This window comes from Haplochromis burtoni, unplaced genomic scaffold (genome assembly GCF_018398535.1).
Source record: "Haplochromis burtoni strain Fernald_Lab_line unplaced genomic scaffold, NCSU_Asbu1 Contig_18, whole genome shotgun sequence".
Taxonomy (NCBI): Eukaryota; Metazoa; Chordata; class Actinopteri; order Cichliformes; family Cichlidae; genus Haplochromis; species Haplochromis burtoni.
Window position 1 is genome coordinate 324,824 of NW_024582379.1, and position 24,253 is coordinate 349,076.

A 24,253-nucleotide genomic window follows, 5' to 3' on the forward strand; every position below is an offset into this window, starting at 1 on the left:
GGGGTTCATCACTCACCACACTGCAGCCAGAGGTATCAGGAAATAGATCACTTTAATCACCCAGAATAGCATCTACTATACATCATTTAAATCTGAGGACATAGAGTACCGTTATTAGTGTCAGGTCTAGCAGTATATAATGGTGGGGCTTCCATATTAATGTCGACTACATGTTAGCATCCAATTAAATGCTTCACTGTCAGGTAAAATATATGGCACATATATTGTACGCCATAAGTTCTGGATGTGTAGATATATACACATATATTTTCTTTCCTAGTAACAGTGTATATTTACACATGGTATGTGTTTATGGGGCGTCTCTGAGTGTATCTGCGAAACAGCTGGTGTGCTGTAAGTGCGCATTAACACCGTGTGTGTAATGAGTTATCACCTTGCTTTAAGATCGTTGACTTTGACTGGGGAGATCTAGAATGGCTTTAACACTCCCACTGATTGTTAAAGCAAATGAGCAAGGGTTTGCTCCATGTGATGGGGGCAACTGTTTGCTTCTATGTGTGTGTGTGTGTGTGTGTGTGGGTACAAGTATGTGCGCGCTCTGTCGCTGGTTCCCTGTTTTCTCTGCAGTGGCCATTACTGTGTGTGGACTAGGTGTTGCCATGGCAACTCTATGGCAGCAGCCTTGATGCTGGGATGATCACACATTATTAGTTGACTCAAACTGAAAAAAAGAAGGAACACCATAGTGATTTGGATAAAGGACCAAAGGGCAGAAGACAAGAATAAAGAAAAGGGGGGCGAAAAGAAAAATGTTTAAGTTGAGAAAAGCCTGAGAATTCTGTCAAACGACAACACACAATCAAGGCAGAAATATAACGAGATCACACACAAGAAGAGAGCTAGAGTGTGGAACAGTACCAGAAGAAAAGCGTTCAGCAACACGTTTAATGTGGGCACATACTTAAAAAGAAGGAGAGAAAGACAGCCACAAAGGGCACAGGCATTTGCAAATCTTCTTTTTGTTACGAAGAAACACTCCTGGGCGGTTTTGTGATTCTGTCTTTGTGAGGATAAATCTGAACATTTTATTCTGATTACAAGTTTGGTGGGTACAGTTTGAGGATGCATTTTCTTAATGTCTGTCTTCTCAGGTGTAGATGTGCAGACCCAGATTTTAGCGTCACACTGCAAATGCAAAAATACCTCTGATGGGAGTGGAAAACTTCTGCTAACAGTAATGACCAGCTTCATACCGAGAGCACTGCAAATTAGCGGGTCATGAACAAGCAGGCTGGGCGAGGGGTGTATTAAGATGCAAACAAAACTAACACGGTGGAAAAGCAGGTTTTACATACGGGCTATTCTCTGATAACAGTGTGGCAGTTCAGTTCGGTGAGAGGCAGCTGAAGGAGAATCAATATGTTTTTTTTTATATAAGGGCAAGCACCTGTGTTAGAAATAGCAAAGGACTGTATGTGTTGCTGAAGACTGAGACTCATGTGGAGCACAGAATTCATCCAGAGGAGGGCTGTGCTATATATTATAAGCTATTACAACATGTAACCCTGAAGTAAAAGAGAGAATTAAACAGAAAAAATAAAATAAAAATAAAACATGAAGGTCTCTCTGTGCGACTGCCTGCAAAATAAAGAGTACTGGGATTCTCCCCCACTCTCCGATGTTACATGTTGAGCTCAGTTAAACATCTGTCCCATCAAAATACCAGGACTACTTTTCAGGACTGTGCTCCAAACATCCAGGGTGATGACTCAGTGAAGAGTTACAGGGCAGAACCAAAGTTTTGGCACTGTGCTCTAAGCTCTGAACCATCCAGCCATGCCAATTATACACTGACAACATTTCCCCCTCTCATTCCAAATAAAAGAAAACTTCTACCTGTAACTATCAAAACTATTCCAGATGCAAAATGTGGCAGGATTTTTTTCTGGCATTTGCGAAGCACAATTTACAGTAAATTCCATGTTTCTGTGATTTATTTAAATATTCCCTTTCCAAACTTTTTCACTCTGAAAGGGAAAACATATGCAATAAAGCTAGACATAAAAAACACCCGTCGCCACCTTTCAGATGCAAAACTGACCCTAAACGAGGGTTATAGTCAGGCGCAGACCTTTAGTACAAACAAGCCACCATATGCACAAACACTGTTTTACACATTTAATCTCCCTTTCCCACCCGAAGGGACCTGCACCGTGACTAAGCTGTGTCTGTTAAAGGAAACGTTTTCCATTTTCAGAAGGTCACCAAACATGGTACAGTGTAAAGTGGCTGTCTTTTACTACTACGAGACTATAATTTAATCTCTATTTTAGAGTTTTGAGACTTCCTTCAGGCCTGGGGATTTTGGCTCATGATATTCCAAAAATCTCTCAAGTGTTTGCCGTCCATAGAGCCCTAGGCTATTTAATTTGGCCTGACATTTCCGTTGCTGTAACTCATTTGGACAGATTTGAAGATGTTTTTCCAGGTGGTAATAGCGCGAGTTAGGCTAAAGAACTGTCATAAAAAACTAAAAAACCCTGCATATTAACTTTAATGGACTTGATTTAGTCAAAAACCCAGTCAGAGTTTGAATATGTCCAAAATATATCACATTTAAAGTTAAATTACCTGAAAAGAGAGATTTTACAAGTTAATCTGACAGCATTGTCTATTTGTAACTGGTTTAATAGGCTGCCCCTAATGTTAGAAATTAGATCCCTAGTGTGGTGAAAATGGACTGTTCAGAGATGTCACACTGTGCTGCTGCACCACTGCTGGGGTATGGGGACTGTCTTTCGAACTCAAATGGATGGTGAGGCTGTTCCAAACAGAGACTACAGGCTACAAAGTGAGTTTTGAAAGCCTGTTATCTCAGCACCTGGCAAACTGATGGTTGAGTCACTGGTATTGATCAACTTAGCTTTCAACCCCGTCTAGATATATTAGGGCTATTTTCTGCAATGGGATGATAAAAATCTCACTTACTGCCCTTTAAATGCGCTATAACTTCATATATTGTGTTGATTCTGCAGTCTTCCCCAGGCCCATCCATAAGGAGCCTATAAATGCAGGCGGTGGCCCAAGCTTTACATTCCTAGTAGCAGATTTTACTGCAGCTGTAGCCAGTTAAAATGCAGAGCAGTGAGAGTTAGATGATCAAGAATAATGTGAAACACTTCAGTGAATTTCAGAGCTTGCTACATAGACTTAACCGTTTCTGTAAGAGGGGTAAAGGCAGAGTGCATCATTTTGGAGCACACTAACATCTGTGGAGCGGTGAAACATGTCTGCAGTAGTTCTATGAACATTCATCTCCTGTCACCTCTGTAGCAAACACATTTTAAGTTGGAGACAATGAAAGGTAGAAGTCGTAGTGAAGTGAGAAGTGGAAAAAAAAAAGAATTTGAAGATAGGGGGGAAGAAACCCAAGTGAGAGAAAATGAGAGGGGTGCAAAAACCCTGGCAGTGTGTTCTGGCTGAATGGATGACTGACAACAGAATCATACAATGGAGGTAAAGGGGGAGCACAGGTAGGAAAGTAGAGGAGACAGAATAGTAAGAAGGTAGCCAAGAAGGGTAAAGAGAGAAGAAAAGACAATGATGAGTGAACAGAGGAAGAGTGTGGAATGAAATGAGCGGAGAAGGGGTAGTGGAGGGAGATGAGAGACAGAGGTGTTATTCTAAAATGAGTTTGTGGCTCACAGACGACTGCTGACTGTCAGCTCCTTAAATGAGAACAACATTGGTTTGACAGCTCACTTACTAGCTTAACACAAAGCTGGCAGCATCAGCGGGCCCCTAGCCGCCGCACTCGTGTTAGACCCATAAGAATACACGATTGAGAATAATGTTCATATAATAAAGACAAAAAGTAGTTTCTCTATAGTTTTGATGAGCGCGGGGTAAGAAATGTTGCCTTAAATGTTTTGGCTTGTCTTAGAAAAGATGTGAAAGGTGTGCACTAAATCACAACACTAGCTTGAATTGCCATCAGCCCATTAGATGTTCGATCTCAGCTTTAATTATTCCCGTAGGCGCCCTTGTGGACCTACTAGTAGGGCAGAAGGTGCATTGTCATCCATTCTGATCACAGATAAACAGAAAGTATTCTGCTTTACAGATATGCTACCTCTTGCAGACGTGAATTAGTACATAGCTTTCTACCTTTCACTTCATAATGTGTGTATTTTAACCAAAATCCTGATATTTTTATAAACCTAAAGAGTTTGGGTGACTGAATTTAACCAAACAAAACTTAAGTCTATCCATCCAAATTAGGGATTCACCCTGGACAGGTCCATCACTGGGTCAGCAGACCATTCATTCTTGTATTTACACCTACAGACAATTCAGAATTAACCCAACAATCATGTGTTTGGACATGGTTAGAAACCATGCAGACTCCATTAAGATGAAACCTTAACTGTCTATATTTCAGTTACTTCGGGTAGGTGAGATTCACACGCTGATTAGGGATGTCAGCCTTCAACTTGAGAGCTTAGCTCAAAGATGCAGCAAACAACCCACCCAAGTATTCTTAAATGCTGAATCACCACAGGTAAAGGCCTGCTGAAGCTGTTTATTTTGACCTGTGTGTGGAAGGTGTGTAGGGGAATCAATAAAACATTGGATCACTCTCGCTGCATCACATCGTGTTTCTCTGTGACCTGCCTTAGAAAAACAAGCCAAAATTGTCAGAATATATCACAAGGAGGTAAAAAAAGTCAGCTTCAAACTGATGTGTCACATTCACCTTGTTGAGTTGTAAAGATCTCACTTTTGTGAGCAGGGCCAAGACAGAGCGCCAGAGAGACTCGGCGGCTTAAACCAATCAACGAAGTGCACCTGCACCTGGACTGCACACTTGTGTTTTAGCAAAGAACAGCTGTGAGAAGCTAAGACTGACCCACCAGCACACATCAATACCGCAACTTCTAGGTAGTCTGTTTATTCAGCCACAGAGTACTAGTCATCTCAGATAGAAGAAATATTAGTTCAGCACTGTTGGTGCATAGATTTGCTTCAGAGCTAGATTCTTCATGTCAACTATAAAAAGAAGAAACCCAGAAGTCTCACCAGTGACCTTGCTAGGCATAGATCAAGCATTTTAACTGCCTCATTCTAGCAGCAGAGATGGCACACTGCTCTGCCTCACGTTTAAGATCACTGTGTCATCTTTGAGAGGCTGGGAAAACACACAGAGCATGGCAACACGCCATAACATGGGAACTCTGCAGGGAAAGAAACAGGATGATGTTAAAGTACGAGACTATCCTACTGCGAGCCACCAGTGATAATCATCAAGCTGCTCTGATTGCTCCGGCAGTTAACAGTGGCTTCAGTTGCAAGGAAACGTTTTTTCACGATCGAAGCTTTCGCATCAGCTGCTCACACTTAGTCCGATCAATGTGACGTGCACAAAAGGGATCAATACTTTATGCATTTATCTTCTTCAACAGCTACTCTATCTCAGTGGCACGTGCTTTATCATTTGGAGAAGAATATGTCCACATTTATGGAGGAAGGAACGCAGGTTGGAGGGCACGTACAGGGAGCAGCCTGAAAGCAACGAGGCTCAGTTGTTTACACAATATAATTATTCAGTGGAACTACTCCATTGAAACATTTCAAATTTCCATCTTTGTTTATTTTATTTGACTGAGTCATTCATATGAAGCATTTTGTTTCTGTTTTGGCCTCATAATCACAATATAAGGCCCCATGTCAACACAGATATCGCTTCTACAATGAATCCCGAGGACTGGAGTGAGGGAGGTTATTCACCCTTGGGTCTCTGGTCCCTCAAGTAAAGTTTGCTAAGCTTAATTATACCAATTAGCACCCTCAGGGTTCAATACACATTCATACACACTGTCAACAAAATTTTCAATTAAGGACCATTAAGCCACAGTTGTGTTCACGAAGTGAAACAGATTATCGAGCTGAACTATGATAAACAACGCACAGAAGTAAAACAGCCATTAACTGTCATTAACATATCGAGAAAGAAACAGGGTAAGAAAAAAGACCTTCATCGTTAATTGATGAGTGATTTGCAAAGATTAAATGAATGCATGGGCTGAGTTTGACTGAGAAATGACAAAGAGTGACAGTTACAGACTGAGAGAGCTTAGACAACTTAGACTTGGGCTTAGACTGTCACCTGACATTAAATCACAATGTGTCATAAACACATACAAACACATAAATTTCAAAGACAAACAAGAGTTTCTTTAGAAAAGACTTTTTTGGGGGTGATTTCCATGCAGTGAAAACTAAGGGCTTTAGAGCCTCCAGCTTTACTGGAGCTTAGTGAGTACAACAGAAAGAGCGATGCAGTGAATCAAATAACCAGCATGTAGCTTTTGGTTTCTTTGGCAGAAGCCTTGATCAAGCCTAATCACGCTTGTCGCTCAAGGTATTATGCTACTACAAAGACACCAAAAAGATCAAAGGCACAGTTCTCAAAATAAAATAATTTCTGTTGTTTAAAATCTGAACTTTAAAAACTGATTATACACTATTTGGAGGGTATTCATCGAGTGAATGCATGACAGCTGCTGGTGCATTTGAAACTTGTGCTGTTTGCAATTGAAATTGCTTTTGAAATGAACTAATCAATATGAAAGAGAAAGATGAGGGAGAGAGCATGAAAAAGAGACTCAGATAAAAACGTCAATACTTAACGGGGCCCCAAAAATCAAACCAGCAAGTAAAGCTCAAATACAATTTTCTCACTAAGAATCTAGGTGAAAGTTTTCTTTGGAAAAGGACTTGACCCACAGGCCTTAGATTATTCTTTTAATACAGAGTAATACAGTACAGTTGGTTACACACTGTAACCATAGATTCTGTGTGTATAAGCACAAGCTGCTAAAAGTTGGAGCTATTGTGTTTATCCCTCTGTGCCTGTCCAACCTTCAAGACTTTCTTTCATGTCCTTGTGTTCTGTAAGTCAGCGTTTTCTTTCTAACATAGGGGGAACAAACACAGCTTACAGCCTAATGAGTTGGTCTGTCATCACAGAATCTGGGCTTGCTGTAAGTAAGTATTATGCACATGCTAATTCCTCTAAGAGCTGTCATTATTAGGATAAGGCATGTGGTCAACATCCCACCACGACACCAGTGTTTCCTAGTGGATAACACACACACAAAACAATACGCTACAATAAGGTATTGAAATAAGGTTGGGTTTTTTTTTTCATGATAATTTACTATGTCAGTCCATGTGTGGAAAGAAAAAGAGTGAAAATTAGACTCCTTTGCCACAACACACCTGCAACAGCAGGGGAGAGTGGGGCATTACACACTGCGCAGTTCACTAATCCATGATGGGATTAGAGGAACACCTCTTGGCACGTGCATAAAAAGGGTGAGATTTGACAACATATTACAAGCTGTCAAGTATGCATAAAAATGAGTTAGTCAGGGAAAACTAACATATATTGTGCAGATGGAAACAGATGAATGGGAATGTGAGAGACCCAAGATGCTGCTGTGCAGCTGTTCGACAACTCCATCCCACTGAGGAGGGATGTGAATGAGATAAGGTGCTCGCAAAGTGAGCACAGACGCCCTATGGAGGCTCTGTTCCTGCTGCTGTAGGCTTGTCTGATAGCTTCACACAGTCAGCGAGACATACCTCATGAGTGTACTTTGTGTTGGATAAACAGTTGGATCTGTTTGATGTTAGCCATGTGCAAAATATAATGAAAAACCTGTTTATGCTCTTAAGCATGTGGAGATGGGTCACCACAGGGGACAGAGGACACAACATGAGGTCTGAGCTTCTGTCCATGCACCACTGCTGGAAAGTGCACCATTTTCCTGCATGGCAGGCTTTAGTAGAAGGCTGTAGTAGAAGATCTTGCTCCTTGGATATTGGGTTCTATTAAGCAGGGAAAGGCCTGTGAAGGAAATATTGTGTGACCAGGTCAACTCCTGCAGAATGAACTCTGCAGAGTCCGAATTATGCAAGAGTATTTAATGAAGTTCAGCCGAGGAAAATAGTGTGCTTCAAGTCGTACATTATGTATGCAGCAGGTTTCAAAAGGGAGATGAGGCATGCTAACTATGCAAGGTTTTTTGTAAACTTGAAAAGAGGAGCCCGTGGCGCCTCAAATGAGATGCTGACTCATTACCTACTCACTCGTACATGCTAACAGTAAGCCACCACGAATGACCTCTGAGATCCCTTCACAGAGTCCAGATAGGAACCCCAGCTTAAACAGGAATCTCTATCAAAACTCCTGTCCATTGGGTTACCATATGTCTTTCATATGTCTTTGTAACAAGACAACTGCCACAGCTCCCCCACTAACAGCTATACTATGCTTGTTTGTTCTGGTGCCACCAGAATGAATGGAGAAGTAAGTGCAGTTCAGTGAAAATTATGCGAGGAGACAAAGGTTTCTTCACTTCCCACCAGCGACTTAAGATTGGTATATTCATCTCTAGGTGGAGAGAAATGCATCTTTGCATTCTGGTATGTCTGACACAGTTGTCCCAAAGGAGCTCCCCTGCAGAGAGAACATGTGGGATTTTTATGTATGACAAACTGGCTGCAGTGGGAGAGGAATATTAAATATGGATTTTTGGTACTGTATTTCGTTGAGGTGCAGGCAGCTAAATTGTCCTGAATTTACCTGATGTGGAGGGCTCCCAAGGGGACAACCACAACACTTTCAGGCACCAAATCCAGCAGACGTACAACAGGTAGCACATGTGCCACTCTGTGGGGTGCAACAAGTGATATTAGAGAGTTTAGCACTTTCAGTTTCACTGGGGACAACTTTGTTGTCAAGGTGGTTTAGTTCTTATGTAGATAAATGCTCAGTTTGGTGAAAAGAAGAGTGCTTTGGTTGTAAGGGGAAGCCCAGAATTCAACAATGTTGCACAAGTAAGTCTGTCAGAACTGCATCTTGGTGGTCCTGATAAACCAGCATCTGATCCCTTCCCTACACAGTAGTGCCACCTTTGTGCAATGGAAGAAACAATTGTGGGTGGGCTGCGGGACCAAGTGTACTGAAACATGGAGACCCAGGGTTAGTAATGGTTGGAGCAAACTTCCTCTTGAGGTGAGCATCTCTGCGATTTTGATGTTGTGACGGTGAAGGTCTTCTATCGTTTTGGTTCCTTGATTGTTTAGTGTAAACGAGCCATGGCTCTGTCAAGGAGTGGTCTAAACGCCTCACTCGGGGGATAAGGGGCCATCCAGCATCCTCCATCTGACTTCTGGAGAAAGCTAAAACACAAAAGTATGCTGTTGATGCTCATCGTCCACTTTGTCATTATTGCAAAGAGGCTGAAGCCGTGCTTCCTGATGTCCGTGGCTATCTCTGGGGAAAGAGCGATGGGCTAAATTGCTATGGCAGACAAGGCGAGGATAACCTCGCCACATTTGCCCTGCAACACCTTGAGCAGCATCCGGCTTAAATTTCTGAAAAGGCTTCCCTGGGATGTAGCACCTAAGCTAGGTTACGCTTTTCCAAAAATAACAGTAGAAAACCAACGTCCTTTGGAAAATCACTGTTCTGCTTCACTGTTATGAACAACTTGTGGCAGGATAGTGGGACGAGCGACACATATATCATCTTAAAGAGGAACTCAAGATTCTTCATTACTAGGCTCGAAGGGTCCCAAAGGAGAACTGAGAAAAAGCCAATGAGTCTGGCTTGTTATTTGGATCCGACTCTACAGTAGAATGTCAAAGAATACCTCCTCTGCCTCCTGTATGAGATTATCATCAGCCATTATCATCAACTGCAGACATCTTCACCTGCAGGGGCAGTCTGATGGAGAAATCACAAAGGCAAGCAAAGCAGCTGGGTCCAAAGTTTCCAAATGGGGGATGAGGCTAGTCTGGGAGTTGGTGCACAGGAGAAAACTGATACTTCATCATCTAATTATTTGTTGATTGCTGCAGAAAATTCAGAATACAACTCACCACTCAGTGCACGTAGGGGCTGTAAGGTCACAAGAGAGCTATTGGAAAAACATGTTTTTGAAAGTGTAGCATGTAGAATTGAACTATATAATAGTAAAATGAGCAACCCAACCCCAAAAAATACAGATCAGTAATTTTCCATTATAGTCATTTGATGCTTATTTAATTAATGAAAAGATAATTTTTTTCTAATTTAACAAATCCTAGAGCATGAGTTCACCCTGTTTTGTCTCAAAGTTAAAACATTCATAATGAGTGAAAGCCAAAGAAAGCAGAAATGGTCACTTGTAAAGCTTGAGTCACATTGGTGATACAGTATGACACACTACCGATTATTAAATGACTATGAAACTACTATTACTTTTCTGTCACTGATTTGACTTACTGGTTTGATTTTCCATGCTAATTGTTCAGTCAGTATAATTGTGTGTTCCTTCTCATTGCGAGTTTTATACAATTGTGTAAGTGTGACTCACAAGCACAGGCAAACCTCCTCAATTAGACCTGACCTCTTTTTTATTTTCAATGTTCAGATTATATTTGAATTTTTATTGGTCAGGTGAAAGGACAATTACATAGACTTTCATTAAATGTATTTCAGTATTTCATCTGTGTTAGCCACTAGATAGTAAAAACGTCTTTCACCAGTAGATATGGTAGATTTTTCTTTTTAAATGCATGAGACACCTCTGACAGAACAGGACAAGGCAATATACCTTCATCTCTCTTCTGCAGGTTCTGTTTACAACTCCTCTGCTGGGACTAAAATGTAAGATTTACATGAGCAAAGGCAGCTTTAAAAAACGTTTATATGTGCCCTTCACTGGTGTAATTTACTTTATCACTATCATATACATTCCCAAAGAAAAAAAAAAACACTATACAATTCATTAAATTTCCCTTCAAGGTTTGCAATAACCAAACTTTCAGAAGTCAGTTCATCAAGAGTTTTTTAACTATTGCTGACAATTTTATTGTCATGAGAGCTGGGGATATAAAAGCTTGCCAGAATGCTGAAAGCATCACAACGAACTGTTTATGTGCCATATATAGTTTACCTTGTATTTACTGGGACTCGATGCGCTTTAACATCATTTAAAATAACTTTTAGTCAAGGACTACTTCCACTTCTCAACACAACACCTACTATTACTGACTTTGATTTTTCATCTGGAAATGGAATTAACAGCAACAAAGAATATATGCACACATTGCTGGATTAAAGGCTGAATAAAGACTTAAGATACCAAAATGAAATAAATAATTAAATAAGAGTAATAATAATCACTTCTGAATAAAGTGGCATCATGGCAAGCTACTCCAAACAAACCTACATTTGATAACACAATACTGAACCCTAACCAAGCCCTCACGGTAGGTTTCCTACTTTTACTAAGTTATTTTGTGGAGAAACACATGATTCCTTTCAAGATAAAAATAAATATATACGAAATTATAAAATAATAAAATAATAAACGGCCAACTCAGGACCTCCAAAAGTTCTAATCCCTGCTTTCATATAAACCATGCCAAGAAATTACATGACACAGTCTAAGAAGATAATGTAATTTCTCCAGAGTGAAGCCAGGCTCGGGTGCTCACCACAGTAATCCAAGCCACAGCCTCTGAGGTGTGATTTATCTGTTTGTAGCAGTGATTTGTTGCAGGTGTATACGTCATTTCACCCCTCAAATGTACCATACAACATGCACTGCCAAGGTCCCCACAGATATACAGCCCACCATGGCTCTATTTTTGAAGCAGTTAATGATTAGCCCTCAGGCCACTGATGAACAGTTGCCTGCAGACAGGTAATAAAACAACTATATAAATGTATCTTTGTGACCAAAGCCAAACTCATACGGTAGATGTGGCTCTCCTTGCTCACCTCAAATGTGCTTAAATTGAGAAAGATAATAATGAAAGACAAAATTTGATATAATACTGGTCGTGTAGTTGATTTTCTCTGAAGTGTTCCTCCTAACATTTCCCAGGTATCTATCTATCTGTCTATCTATCTGGGCACCAACACCCTCAAGATGTCCATCAGCTATGGATTAAGTTTTCACATCACTGCCTTCAGACAAACAGAGACAAAAATAATATTTGCCAGGGAGAAGGGTTTTTTTAAGTTCTTGGCCCTTCAGCACTTCAAAGCAACTTGTCAGAAGCTGTCGGTTTAAATTAGAGGACTACTCCTTTACGGCACTGTTTTTTTTTTGACTGGTAAATCTGCAGGCTGTCTCCAGCAATCACAGAGCATCACACATACTCAAGCATGTACACATTTGCACTCTATTTGTTCTACTGTGCCGCCAAAAACTTTTAGATCCGCACAGTCACACAAACAGAAGCAGGCATGCGCTGGTGCTGCACTTGAACTCTGCCGATGGTTTTCTCATTACAAACTAAATGGTTTAAACTGATGAAGCTGTAGCAGTCTGCCTTTTTCTCTTTCTCCTCAAAGTGTCGAAGCAAATAAATTCTTTTTCATCTCTCATATTATCTCCAGGGGCATGCAGATAGCAAACACTCCTCAAGTATGCAGAAGACGCACACTGATACACACAGTAAATACAAAGTAAAGTAAATACTCCTCAGAAGTGGTTAAAGCTCTCCCCAGTTAGACCAGCCAATCAATGACATCTTTATTCATCATTGCTATATTTTAATCATCTTGCTTATCTTAATGGTGTTTGTATTAGTAGTATTTTTTAGGACTTTCTAACATAGGACAATGCATTAACATGAAACTCTCACTAGTAAAAGTTACTACACACTGATGCCTATTTAACGCATGTTATGCTTTCAAACCAGTATCAGGTTATGGGGATAATATATGCAAATGAATCTAGAGTGTACATAGGTGGAGTGCTTTAAAACTGATCCTTCTGAGACATGTTTCTAAGTATTTCATTACGACTGATTTGAAAGCAAGAACAGCCTACCAGGAAGACATGAGAACCAGCTTTAGGCAGAATTAGCCAAAGCCACGAAAAGCAACTTACATAGGGATAGAATCAAAAAGCTTCACAGAGATCCTAATACAAAATGTGTTTTTCTAACACAAAGGCAGAAAAGCCTGCAGCTATAGCTATTATATTTGTTCTGTCATGTCATGTCAAGAAATGAAATCTCAAAAAAGATGCAAAAAGAGAGGGAAAAATGACACAGTGGTCTCAGACACATGTGCTTGTACTTGAATCAGAGAAGGTTTTGCAGGCTTAACAGATGTTGGCTGGTTATATAATTCCTCCCACTGGCTCTAGTTGTTTTTGGCCAGCTTGAGCGTTGTCTACCCATACACTGTGTTACTGCCTTTGAAATCCCTTTTAGTAGACGAGATTCATACCAGTATAGCGATGCACTGATATGAATAAAATCATGCCCATCTCATTTCTGTAGACAACGCAGCATGTGCCATTTGGTACGCTTAATAAACACTCAAGCTTGTATACTAGTTCCACAACATTTCTCCTCAGTATTTTGGATAGATTCCATCACTCCACTCTGCACTGCTGCTGCCTACAGAGAATGTGATTGACTGCTTGATAAACAACCTCATCAGTTTGTGCTACTGACCAAAAAAAATCCCCTTCTGCTACACATTTACATAAGCAAGACTAGGCTAGACTTAACTATGAACCAAAGATGTAATCTACAGTTTATTATTATTTATTGAAGTGGGGAAAATACACTCACTGGGCACCTTTTAAGGTATATCTTGCTAGTCCTGAGTTGAACCTCTTTTTGCCTTCAGAGCTGACTTAATTCTTCATGGCATATATTCAACAAGGCGCTGGACATTCCCCAGAGATTTTGGGTCATACTGACATGAGAGCATCACACAGGTGCAGCAGAATTTTCAGCTACACATCCAGAATGTAAATCTCCTGTTCCAACACATCCCAAAGGTGCTCTATTGGATTGAGATCCAGTGACTGTGGAGGCCATTTGAATACAGTGAACTCACTGCCATGTTCAAGCACGAATTTGAGATCATCTGAGTTTTGTCAGGTCAATTCGAAGATGCTCTTCTGCATAGCTTGGTTGTAAGAAGCAATTATTTGAGTTACTTTAGCGTTCCTAGCAAGCCTCTCCTCTGCCCTTTGGCAACAATAGGGCATTTTTGCCCAGAGAACTCCTGCTCACTGTAAATTTTCTCTTTTCTAGGCCATTCTCTAGAGATGGTTGTGTGAAAAAAATGCAGCAGATCAACAGTTTATGAAATATTCAGCCCCTCTGGATCCAACAACGAACACTTAAATCACCTTTCTTCTTCATTCTGATGCTTAGTTTGAACTTCAGCAGGCCATCTTAACCATGACTGCATGCCTAAATGCAACAAGTTGTTGCCATCTGGTTGGCTGATTAGATAATTGTGTTAATAAGCAATTGAACAAATGAACAAGGGAATGTACACAATGTATCCCTCTCAAATACCGTTGGATTTCCCAGTCAACACAAATCCAACCAAAAGATGTGTCAAGCCTCCAGATTTGTTATGACCTGGCCTTCAGCAATGACTAAACATAATGAAACCTTTCTTTCCATGGTGTCAAGACACTGACTGCTCATATGATTCCTGTTAAACCCAGACTTTGTGCTTTGTCAGTATATTAGAGAATAGCACAACGTAAAATCTAAAACTCACTGCAAAGAAAAACAAAATAATTATGCCTCTGTAATTTTTTTTCTCCTGACGATTTCTCTCTGGTTTTTCGTTTGAAGCATGGGGACCAGTGTGAGTTAACGGTTTAAAACTGACTTCCCAAGAGTGTGACACTGCCTCCATAGCCTGTCAATTAATTCCTTGTTTATTTTAATAGAAGCCATGATAGGCAATATTCAGAAGTGTAACGCTTCACCAGATATGGAGCAGACAGAGAGGCCTACCCATTCAAACTCTGTGAAGCTTGCAAACTTAGGCCCACACACACAAGATGTTCCACTCACTTACAGCACACACAAATCCAAATCCACAAATAGACCAAAAAACTCATAACTCATAAGCCCACAGGATTAAGATGCAACCAATACGCTCATGGCTTTCACAGACACTTCACCTCATGTGACATCACTGCACAGCAATAAAGATTAATGCAAAAAACAAATGAGGCCTCTCAGCGTGTAGATGTATGACTTTGTGTTGCATTTCAAGACACTACCAAGATTCCTGCTCACTGTAAGAAACTAATGAAAAAAATGAACAAATTCAGTTACTGTACTCAGCAGTGAGAAGCAACAGAGTCTCAGCTTTGTGCTACAGTAACAAGATACACAACCAGAAACAGCTTGGCTACGTCTGCACTGCACCTTTGCTGACTTATTTGGGAGGCAAGGTAGTCACGCTTGGTTAACCTCACGTTAAGCCTCACATAACTGCACAGAAGATGGGAAAAAGGCCATTGCATTCTTAATTCTGGAAGACAGAAGTTGGCAATTTTTATCTGCCACCTTGTTGTTGTCTAGATTGATGTCTTAAGGTTCTTCGGGCACTGTACAAGGGCAAATTTTATGGTAGCGGCCATTTTTTACAGAAATTAATCTGGAGTAGCAATAAAAAAAAACCAACTTACTGGACTTCTCCATAACTAGGAAGATACATATAAATATATTTTGAATGCTACTCATTTCCAAAACAGGTGGATTTTTCTATACCTAAAAGAGAAGACAATCTAACTGAGATGAATGGTATGAAACAGAACAGATCCAGCAAGTAAAATATGTACTTTCTTTGTAAACTAACAAATAAAATGCAGTTAACGATGCAGCTGGCTGCTGTTTACTGTTATAAGGCTCTTACCTCTGGGAGAAAATGTCCCTGTAGGGGCTGCCGTGCTGCATGGCGATACCGTATCCACGGTCTGGTGCGTTGTTGCTGACGGTGTAGAAGGAGCAATCCTCATCATTATTAGCAACGTACTCTAGCACTGCTGCATCCCACACAAAACCAAACCGGCCATACTTCACCTGAAAGACATTTACAAGGTGGTTAACAATGCTCAGAAAGGTGCATCGGAGGTCATGCAGAACACATCCCAGAGCATTCAGCACTTGAGTTATTGAGATGGTTTTCTAAGAGATCCAAGAATGGCTCACAGGTTGAAAATTGAACTATTTAAAGATATTTATGGGCTGAATCGTCTTAGACCTTTTCTGCCTAACGTGCTCTAAGGGGACCAATTCACCCCAGTGCTGAAATTTCATAACTACAGTCAGCAGTTTTAGTCCAAAAATGTTGTGTCGAGCCAAGATTACACTATTTGTGCGTTGCAGGACGGCAAACTTCATAGCACAGCACAGCAATTTTACTGTTCGGCATTCCCCCTTGACTGTAGATTCATGTAGTGTTTTGGCTCATCTTCATTGAACCCTGCATAGGTGTGTGTTGGATCTGTTTTTCATTTTCATGTCCTTGTTGTGTATGTGCATGGTCAAACTGCGGGTATGAGTGAGATAGCAGCTTCTGCGTGAGAAGAATTGGAAATGGACTCAAGGTGAGAATCACAGTTTATTTCACAGTACAAGCCAAGGTGCCTGTTGTTAACATAGCTTCTAGTTAATATTCTGTAAATCTACGGGATATGTTCGCAAGAAAATGAAAAACGGAGAATAAACAACCAGATTGGGACATTCACATCCTAACACTTCTTGACAATTCACATAAATAGCCTCGGGTGACAACAGGCACACAGACACACACTTCTCCTCTAATACATTATTTTGGACTTGGTGTGTCATTAACTTTAATGGAGATTTATAAATTTTTCAAAACCCTCTGTCTTTGTGTGTGTGTGTGTATCACCTCAATTGGCCTATGTGAGATGACTAATGTCTGAGAACTGACAAGACCTTGTGATTGGGTAATTTCACAGCCTGTAGCTCTCTGCAGTGTGTACATGTGTGTACGTGTGTGTGTTCAATAATTCACCGCAGGGCATCAGAATAGCAAATTCAGCTCTTTACAACCTTAAAAAGAGAAGAGAACACTTTATTACTTTTAAGAATAATTTAATGGCTTTTCATTATTGCTTTTGAATTGAAAAGATTATGGGCTTTGTGCTACGTAAATTAGCAAAAAAATCTGTTTCAACAGCTTAAAATTGAGCATTAAGGGCACTTTTCCCCTACATTTGGGTGAAAAGAGCTCAAATCAATTATTAAGCACAATATATGTGCAGTGACCTCTGATGTCAAATCAACCAAAACTCTGCTAATCTGATTAACACTGTCATTGCCCTTTGTGTAAAAACCCTAACAATCAGTCAAAAAAAGTGCCAGTAATATACCCCAATGACACCATTTGTAATTTTCCTAACATTTAATGTTTTAGCTTGTGTATTGAATTGTAAATGGTGCCCTGCAAGGGAGAGAATGCAAGCAAACAAATAGGATGGATGTAAAAGCCTCTATGTGTGGATGAAATTAAGACAGAGTGGAATTCATGTGTTTGCTTTGAGTAATATTGGGGAAACAAAAATAGAGTTGGCTTTACACAGGAACACAAAAAATATGAATGTAATTGTATAAAAATGAGTGAGTTTAAAGGCAGCAGAGAGCAATGCAAATTCTAAAAAAATGCACTGACATAAAATATTAGCCTGTGGCCTAAATGACTAGCTAGAAAAGAAAATATGGGGGAGCAGAGGTTTAGAACATCAGCTTCAATTTTTAGTGACAGAAATGTTTCCTGTTGTTCCATTTTTTAATGAATTGCACATTGAGTAATAATGAAAAACTCTTCAGTAGTGCTTTTATGATAAAAATGTCACTTGGTTATGACTGAGCGCGGTGATTTTTCTGTTTCCTATTGTGTCTTTTAGTCACGAGGTTGTTGATCTCACAGGATCAGTTAATACAAACACCGGTTCAATATGTCTTTTTAAAGGTTACATCAATTCCACTACGTTACAGCGCAATCACATAAAAAAGGCATTGTCCCGGTAATGAAGAGGATGCTGTAGCCTGTGAAGGGAAATGCTTTTGCCTCCAGCTGCAGCTGTTTCATAAACAATGTACAATATGTGTGAATAGGGAGCACTTGATTTTATGCACCAGAACAGCCACTCTACGTGCAAAGCTTAATAAAGGCTCGTAACCTGGTTAATTACTGACGACAAAATCTCACTTAGAATGGTACCATAGAGTGATGTGCTGAAGGCCAGCTTACCTCTTTTTACATAGTGTATCTGAAATGTATTAGCACTGTGTTCTGACTTTCTCTTTCATGGTATTTCTTATCCAGTTTATGAACGGTACCACTGCTTGTGTCTGACGCTTGTAGTTCATGACCCTCAGGTGTGCAAAGAATGAAACAGAACTGTGATACGGAAAAAGGGAAGAGACTAAAATGTCTTCAACTTCAGCATTTATCGCAATAGAAAAGGTAATGTCACTGCTGGTAAATGTAAGGCAGCGGCTTGAGCGATTGCAATGATTTTCCATGTGCACGGCTGAAGAAGCTTCTCCTTAACAATATGGTGGTTGCATTAAAGCTGTTGCATCAAAACTGTTTGGACATAACCTAATAAAAATGGCGTGGTTACCACAGTAAATACATAATAATGTTAATTTTTACTGAATGGTAGAAGTAACATTTTCTCTCACATCCTTCACTTGCAATTCACAGTAAAGGAGATAGGGGATGCTTGTCAGCGGACCAAATAACTGTGAGGAACATGAGGGTGAGTTTATGTTTTGAAATAAAAAATGTAATGCTTTTCCATCTATTAAACCCATAGCTTTCAATGTAACATTTTTTTTTTACCATTGCATATTTACATATTTTTCTCTTTTTCCCACTGTAATGTCCATCCACAGTTGCACTAGTAATATAACACAATTTTAAAAACAGGTATACAATAGTAGGAACCCATATACAGATTATGTATATTCATGTCTTTATTTCAAATTATAGTCAGAGAAGTACCAAGATATTAACCCTTTAAGACCTACCAAGACCGCCAGAGCTTATATTATATTTTTACATGTTGTAGTGCCATTTTTGGGAGCATTTCAAGTTGCTATACATCAATACAACCATTATAGCTCAAAATTTCATAATATGTATGCATTAAGTGCACAGTAATTACATAAATTGCAAAAAAGTGCAATAAACTACAAAAAATTTAAAATCGTTTTTGTTTTTTTAACATATATTTCTAGTTAGAGAAATTTAAGAAGCTTATCCCTCAAAACTGCAAATACAAAGGAGTTGCACAAAATAGTTTTCCATCATAGGAAATTTATTTTGAGTGTCTTTATAGTTTTATTTTTGAAATACACCAATTTTTATATACTGCAGTAAAAACGAAAGTAAATAGTATGATGCAAATTTGCAAAAAAACAGCATATGCATTAAAATAAACTATTTCCAGCAGTGCAATATGAGTTCTAAGCATCCCAGAAACGACACAGAAAGTCATAAAATCAAACATAACTTTTAAAAACACCAGTATAGGCTCATAAGGCCCTGAAGGTAAAAAACTACATTTCCGCAAAATGACGTCACTTCCGGTTTCAGGCAGGTCATGGCGGATATGCGCTGATGGACGTAGGAAGTGTTACAAACAGCTGATCGGATCGGCAAAGCGTGTTTCTGGAATATTATGTTTTTGTTGCTGCAAGTGCTTTTTATGCATTTTTTGCAAAACTATAGCTGATGGCATAAGTAGATGCCATCCTTCGGTTTCATATGCAAAAAAAATTATTGCGCTAGCTTACATGGTTGCAGTTCTACCGGGATTTAAAAATAGTTACGCAAAACGGAGCGTGCTGCTCTGACCGGCTTTAAAGGGTTAATAGGCAATGGTTACTATTCATTAAAAACCTGTTTATAGCAAATCTCATCATCTACAAATTATGCTTACAATATGATGAGAAATAAAATTTCTACTGGGTTATGTTTTTGATGACTATGACTATTTGACGACTGTTTTATCAAATGTAGAGCTCATTTAATTGTTTTTCAGATGATCTCCAGGATCTCTTAAATGAACACAATCCACCAGTGTGCCATGTTCACGGAGTATTTTTGGTGCTAAATAACATTTCGCATTTTAGGGGTTCATAAACCCTCCCATTATCATACAAATGGGGTGACTGGGGGGGTTGGAATATTCTTAGACTACACTGGGAGATATTTTTTGGTGCTTTCATTTGCAGGTGTGCTGTCTTCAGGTTCTTCTGGTGGTAATAACCACGTTTTGTATTTGTCGAGTGAACTTTGATTAATTGCGTTCAGGCTCAAGTTTTAAAATCCTTGAAAATGTTTTCAATGCGTGTCTAAGTTATCATGCTCTTGCCGAATGTACTTGATATGCAAGTGATGCTTATCTCATGCAACACTAAGTGCTGCATCTAATATCCAACCCACACACACTGTACAGACGTGCGCCTTCCTCTCTTCCACAGGTACAGGGTTGTGCCTCTGCTTGGGCCAAGGTAATTAAATCATAAGCTACTTTTCCCAGAAACATTGACACTCTGGAAACAATCACAGTCACACGCAGCTATACCAAAACAAACACACCCAAGCACAGTCGCACCCAAACACAGACCACACAATCACACGGACACACACTATCAACCACCAATGCATCCTAATCACTGCATTGGGCCTTGTTTTCTTCTCTCATGAATGTGACAAAGACAACTCGGTAAGATCCATAATCACTAAATTAAAGTCATTGCAGCGTCTCTCTTCTTTCTGCTTCCTATTTTTTCTATGACTCATGCCACTTTTTCATTTCCATCCCTCCTTCCTGAAAAGGATTCAATTCAACTTTATTTATATAGCGCCAAATCACAACAACAATTGCCTCGAGGAGAGAAAATTAAACCAATTCTGTTGCTCTTTCATTGTTTATGGTCTATATATCTTGTTTATCAGTTTTAAAGGGGTTTAGTGATGGTAGAGCTCATTTAATGAAGCCATAACACCACTGAACCATGAGCCAGAGTTGTTTCTCAGCAGCTCTGATTTGTGTTTTCACCCAACCACAGGAGCAAGAAAACACGAAAGATGGAAATAGTTAAATCGAAACTAATTATTCATGTCTTTGCTTCATTATTTGTTATTACTAAATTCGAAATTATGGGAGCAAAATCACCAACTGGGTTGTGATGAGCGTGTTAATATGTTGTATAACATCATTTTGCGTAACCACAGTCTAACACAGTCGGTGTATTGGAGTGCCACTGCAGCTATGTTGCAACAGAAAGAAGAAAAAGTGAGTAGTTTTACATTATACTGGAAAAAAAGAAAGAAAGAAGAAACAACTGTGACATGAGAAAATGTAGGACAGGTTAACTTAGCGACCCAAACAGATCCGAAATGCTATTTTAGAATGAAAGGATGCCAGATTTGTTAGCCTGAATTCACTGGCTGGTAACTTCAAAGCCCTGGAAAAGTAAAGCTTCACAACATTTGAGCATATAAATGGGTCTTATCTGAAAAAAAGACTGACTACAAAGTCCACTAACTTTCCCTAACTTGCCTAACCTTAAATAACCCGACAGCACTAATTTCCATTATAGCAGAGTTTCCACACATAACAGTGTATTTTTAGTTTAAACATAACTATAGAAAGTGAAATAAAAATATTTCCTTAAACAATATCCAAACAGCACATGAAACCTCCTTGAAATAAACAAAAGGCTGAACTTTGAACTTTGAGGGCCATTCAAATGAAAAGTGGCCACCTACACATACTCCTTGGGGTGACTGCACATACATTCTGACTTATAAAACTCTCTCTAGACGCTACATTGCAATTATATTACAGTACTAGCCCCATGTGTGTGTGTCTCTGCAGTTTTCAAGAGGTCTTTCTATCTCATCCATGGTTCAAACAGTTTGGCTTAAGAGTCTAGGCATGCTGCAACTTCAAAATGCCCAAACTACTCCAGGGTCCACTCTCTTTTTCTCTCTCTGATTTTTTTCCTCTCTCTCTCTCTCTCCCCCCCTCTCAGAAAGATCCCTTGAAGGGCACCCAGCATGCAAAGGAATACCAGATTCTTCATCTCGCTCAAAGTTTAAACTAAAGTATATCAAAACTCTTTTCCCTCATCCATAAATTACATCTTAGATTATAAACACTTTTTTACAGTGGCACATAACAAATCATCCCCCAGTGTGAAATTAGTTTCTTAAATGATCACCATTTAGCCTTAAAGCAATGTATGTGAAATGTTTTACACATGGGAGGCTGTGTGATTTGTTCTTTAAAGTGAGAGTACACTGACAAAGTTGCAGCAAAACAGTAGAAACTTAAGAGGAAAGGTCATGGCTGTAATAAAGGACATTCTTCCTAATTTTTATTCATATATTATTTCAGTATTGAGTTTTGTGCTATCCACGTGGATTTCTTACAGCTTATCCTCACATTTTTCTTTTGTTTATTCTCCCAGTGAATTAATTAGCTTTCAACAGAAACTGATCTTTATTCATACATTAAAAAGACAAACAAGCAAATAAACAACAATAAAGCAACAAAAAAACCCAACTTGAATTTTTAAATGTACCTCTAATGACAGCTACCTGGTTAGGTTTAGCTTCTGTACCACTGACCAGCAGTACCTGGTGGACCACCTTTGCTATGGCACAGCGACCGCCTTGTCTCCTATTTTGATTTTGAGCTTGGACACGACTCCCGTTTTGTCTGTGAGTCCATCTGGCCTTAGTTCTCATCATCTGAACCTGGATTAGTTTAAATTGGCAACTGATGTTCCTTTACTGAAAAGATTGATGTCCATGATGAAATGTCCATGTGCAAGTGATCAAAACAACATTTCTACTGTGTGATCTAAAAAGAGCAGCAGTGCTGGAAGTGATATAGAAGTGCATGAGAAGATGACCTAGAGGGAAAGGTCAATCTACTTTAAATTACTGATGGCTTTTGCTTTTTATAGACAAGAAGAATGAATGAGCATTTATCATTTACACATTTAAACAGACAGATTATGGTGTCGTTTTTCTGTTGGGAAAAAGGCAGAGCAGCCTGCCTGTTCGGTGACCCCATCATAATTTGATTTCGCTTCATAGAAATGAGTGAACATTAAAAAGATTACCTAGCTCAGAAATTACATCATTAAGCTTTGTATTTTACAGTGAAGTCTCTCATCTTTACTCATAACTGCTACCAGCTCAGAACTGTCTCCCAACAGCCTACACTCACGGCGTACTTCTGCATATGTTTTCTTGCATCACTCTCTTTTGACGCTGATTTGTTTGATTTTGAGAAATGTGAGAGCGACTGATGGAAGACAGACTCTGACAGAAAAAAGCCAACAGCCCAGAGACAAACTTAAATTTACTTGCAGTACATCTCAGGCCAGAGATCTAACGCATCTGCCAATTTCTAAACTTTATGGGTAGTCTCTGTCGCTCTCACAAACGTCACACAATCAGTCCATAGGCGTATGTTTCACGTCTGTAGCATTTAGAAACATTCACGTCTGGTAACCGACTTTATGCTTTCACTCAGTCCAACCAGATTGATCTTTAAGGGCTGAAGTTACAAAGCTTTCCACCTTTCTGCCAGTTTGAGAGAGAACAGGTAGAACTGATTTTTAATTCACAAAATACAACTGGAGGATTCTGTGTAGTGAATGGTGAAATAATACATGCAGTAGATAGGAGAGAATTTGGTGTGTCTGCAGTGTAAGGACAATGACAGAGGGTAATAACATTGTCTGATAAAATACATTTTGTATCACAGCTCTGATGACTGCTGCTATCAGCTTGTGAGCAGTACAGGTTATGCTTGCAACCTTACCGTCCTGCTTTTGTCCACACCACGTGAGCAAAATTCACCAAGCGGATTTTGGTCTGACTGCGGCATAACACTCAAACCACATCCTCACAGCTAGTTCTGTCTCTCTCTGTCTTGTTTTACTTGCATCCCACATGCTCTTTGCTGCCTTTGTTTAGGCTCAGAGAGCATTACAATGAGAGGCTGCTCCCCAGCCAAATTTTCACCCCAGTTTGCACTAGCTGGCTTCTTGTAGATATATGAAGATCCGAATAAAGATAAGATTAGGTGCAGGCGAATCAATCAGGGCACCAAAAAGAGAGACAACGACTCCCCGTCTATGCATCTTACTGCATAAATACACATGAGGAAGGTTATTTCAGGACAGGTTCCCTTGAAACGTACGAGGTGATGTGTTGGGATAATTCTACAGTTTCTTTTTGGCTGCATTTTTTAAAGCTTTAAGATCACAGCTTTTGTATAGTATGCTAAGAAATGGGAAAAAGGTGCAATCATTTATTGAAGCATGTGTAAACATATCCAGAAATACAGTTTATAAGGCAAAAACACAAGTTGCACAGTTC

General features: G+C 39.6%; 1 protein-coding gene across 1 annotated transcript in view; it reads right to left on the reverse strand.

Moving 5' to 3' along the window:
- grid2 (glutamate receptor, ionotropic, delta 2) overlaps positions 1 to 24,253 on the reverse strand; it is a gene marked incomplete at its 5' end in the record, with an annotated part of 543,021 nt that overhangs the window by 21,087 nt on the left and 497,681 nt on the right. Inside the window, 1 exon segment of the mRNA XM_005916136.3 lies at positions 15,719 to 15,885. Coding sequence (XP_005916198.1) covers positions 15,719 to 15,885 — 167 coding nt within the window.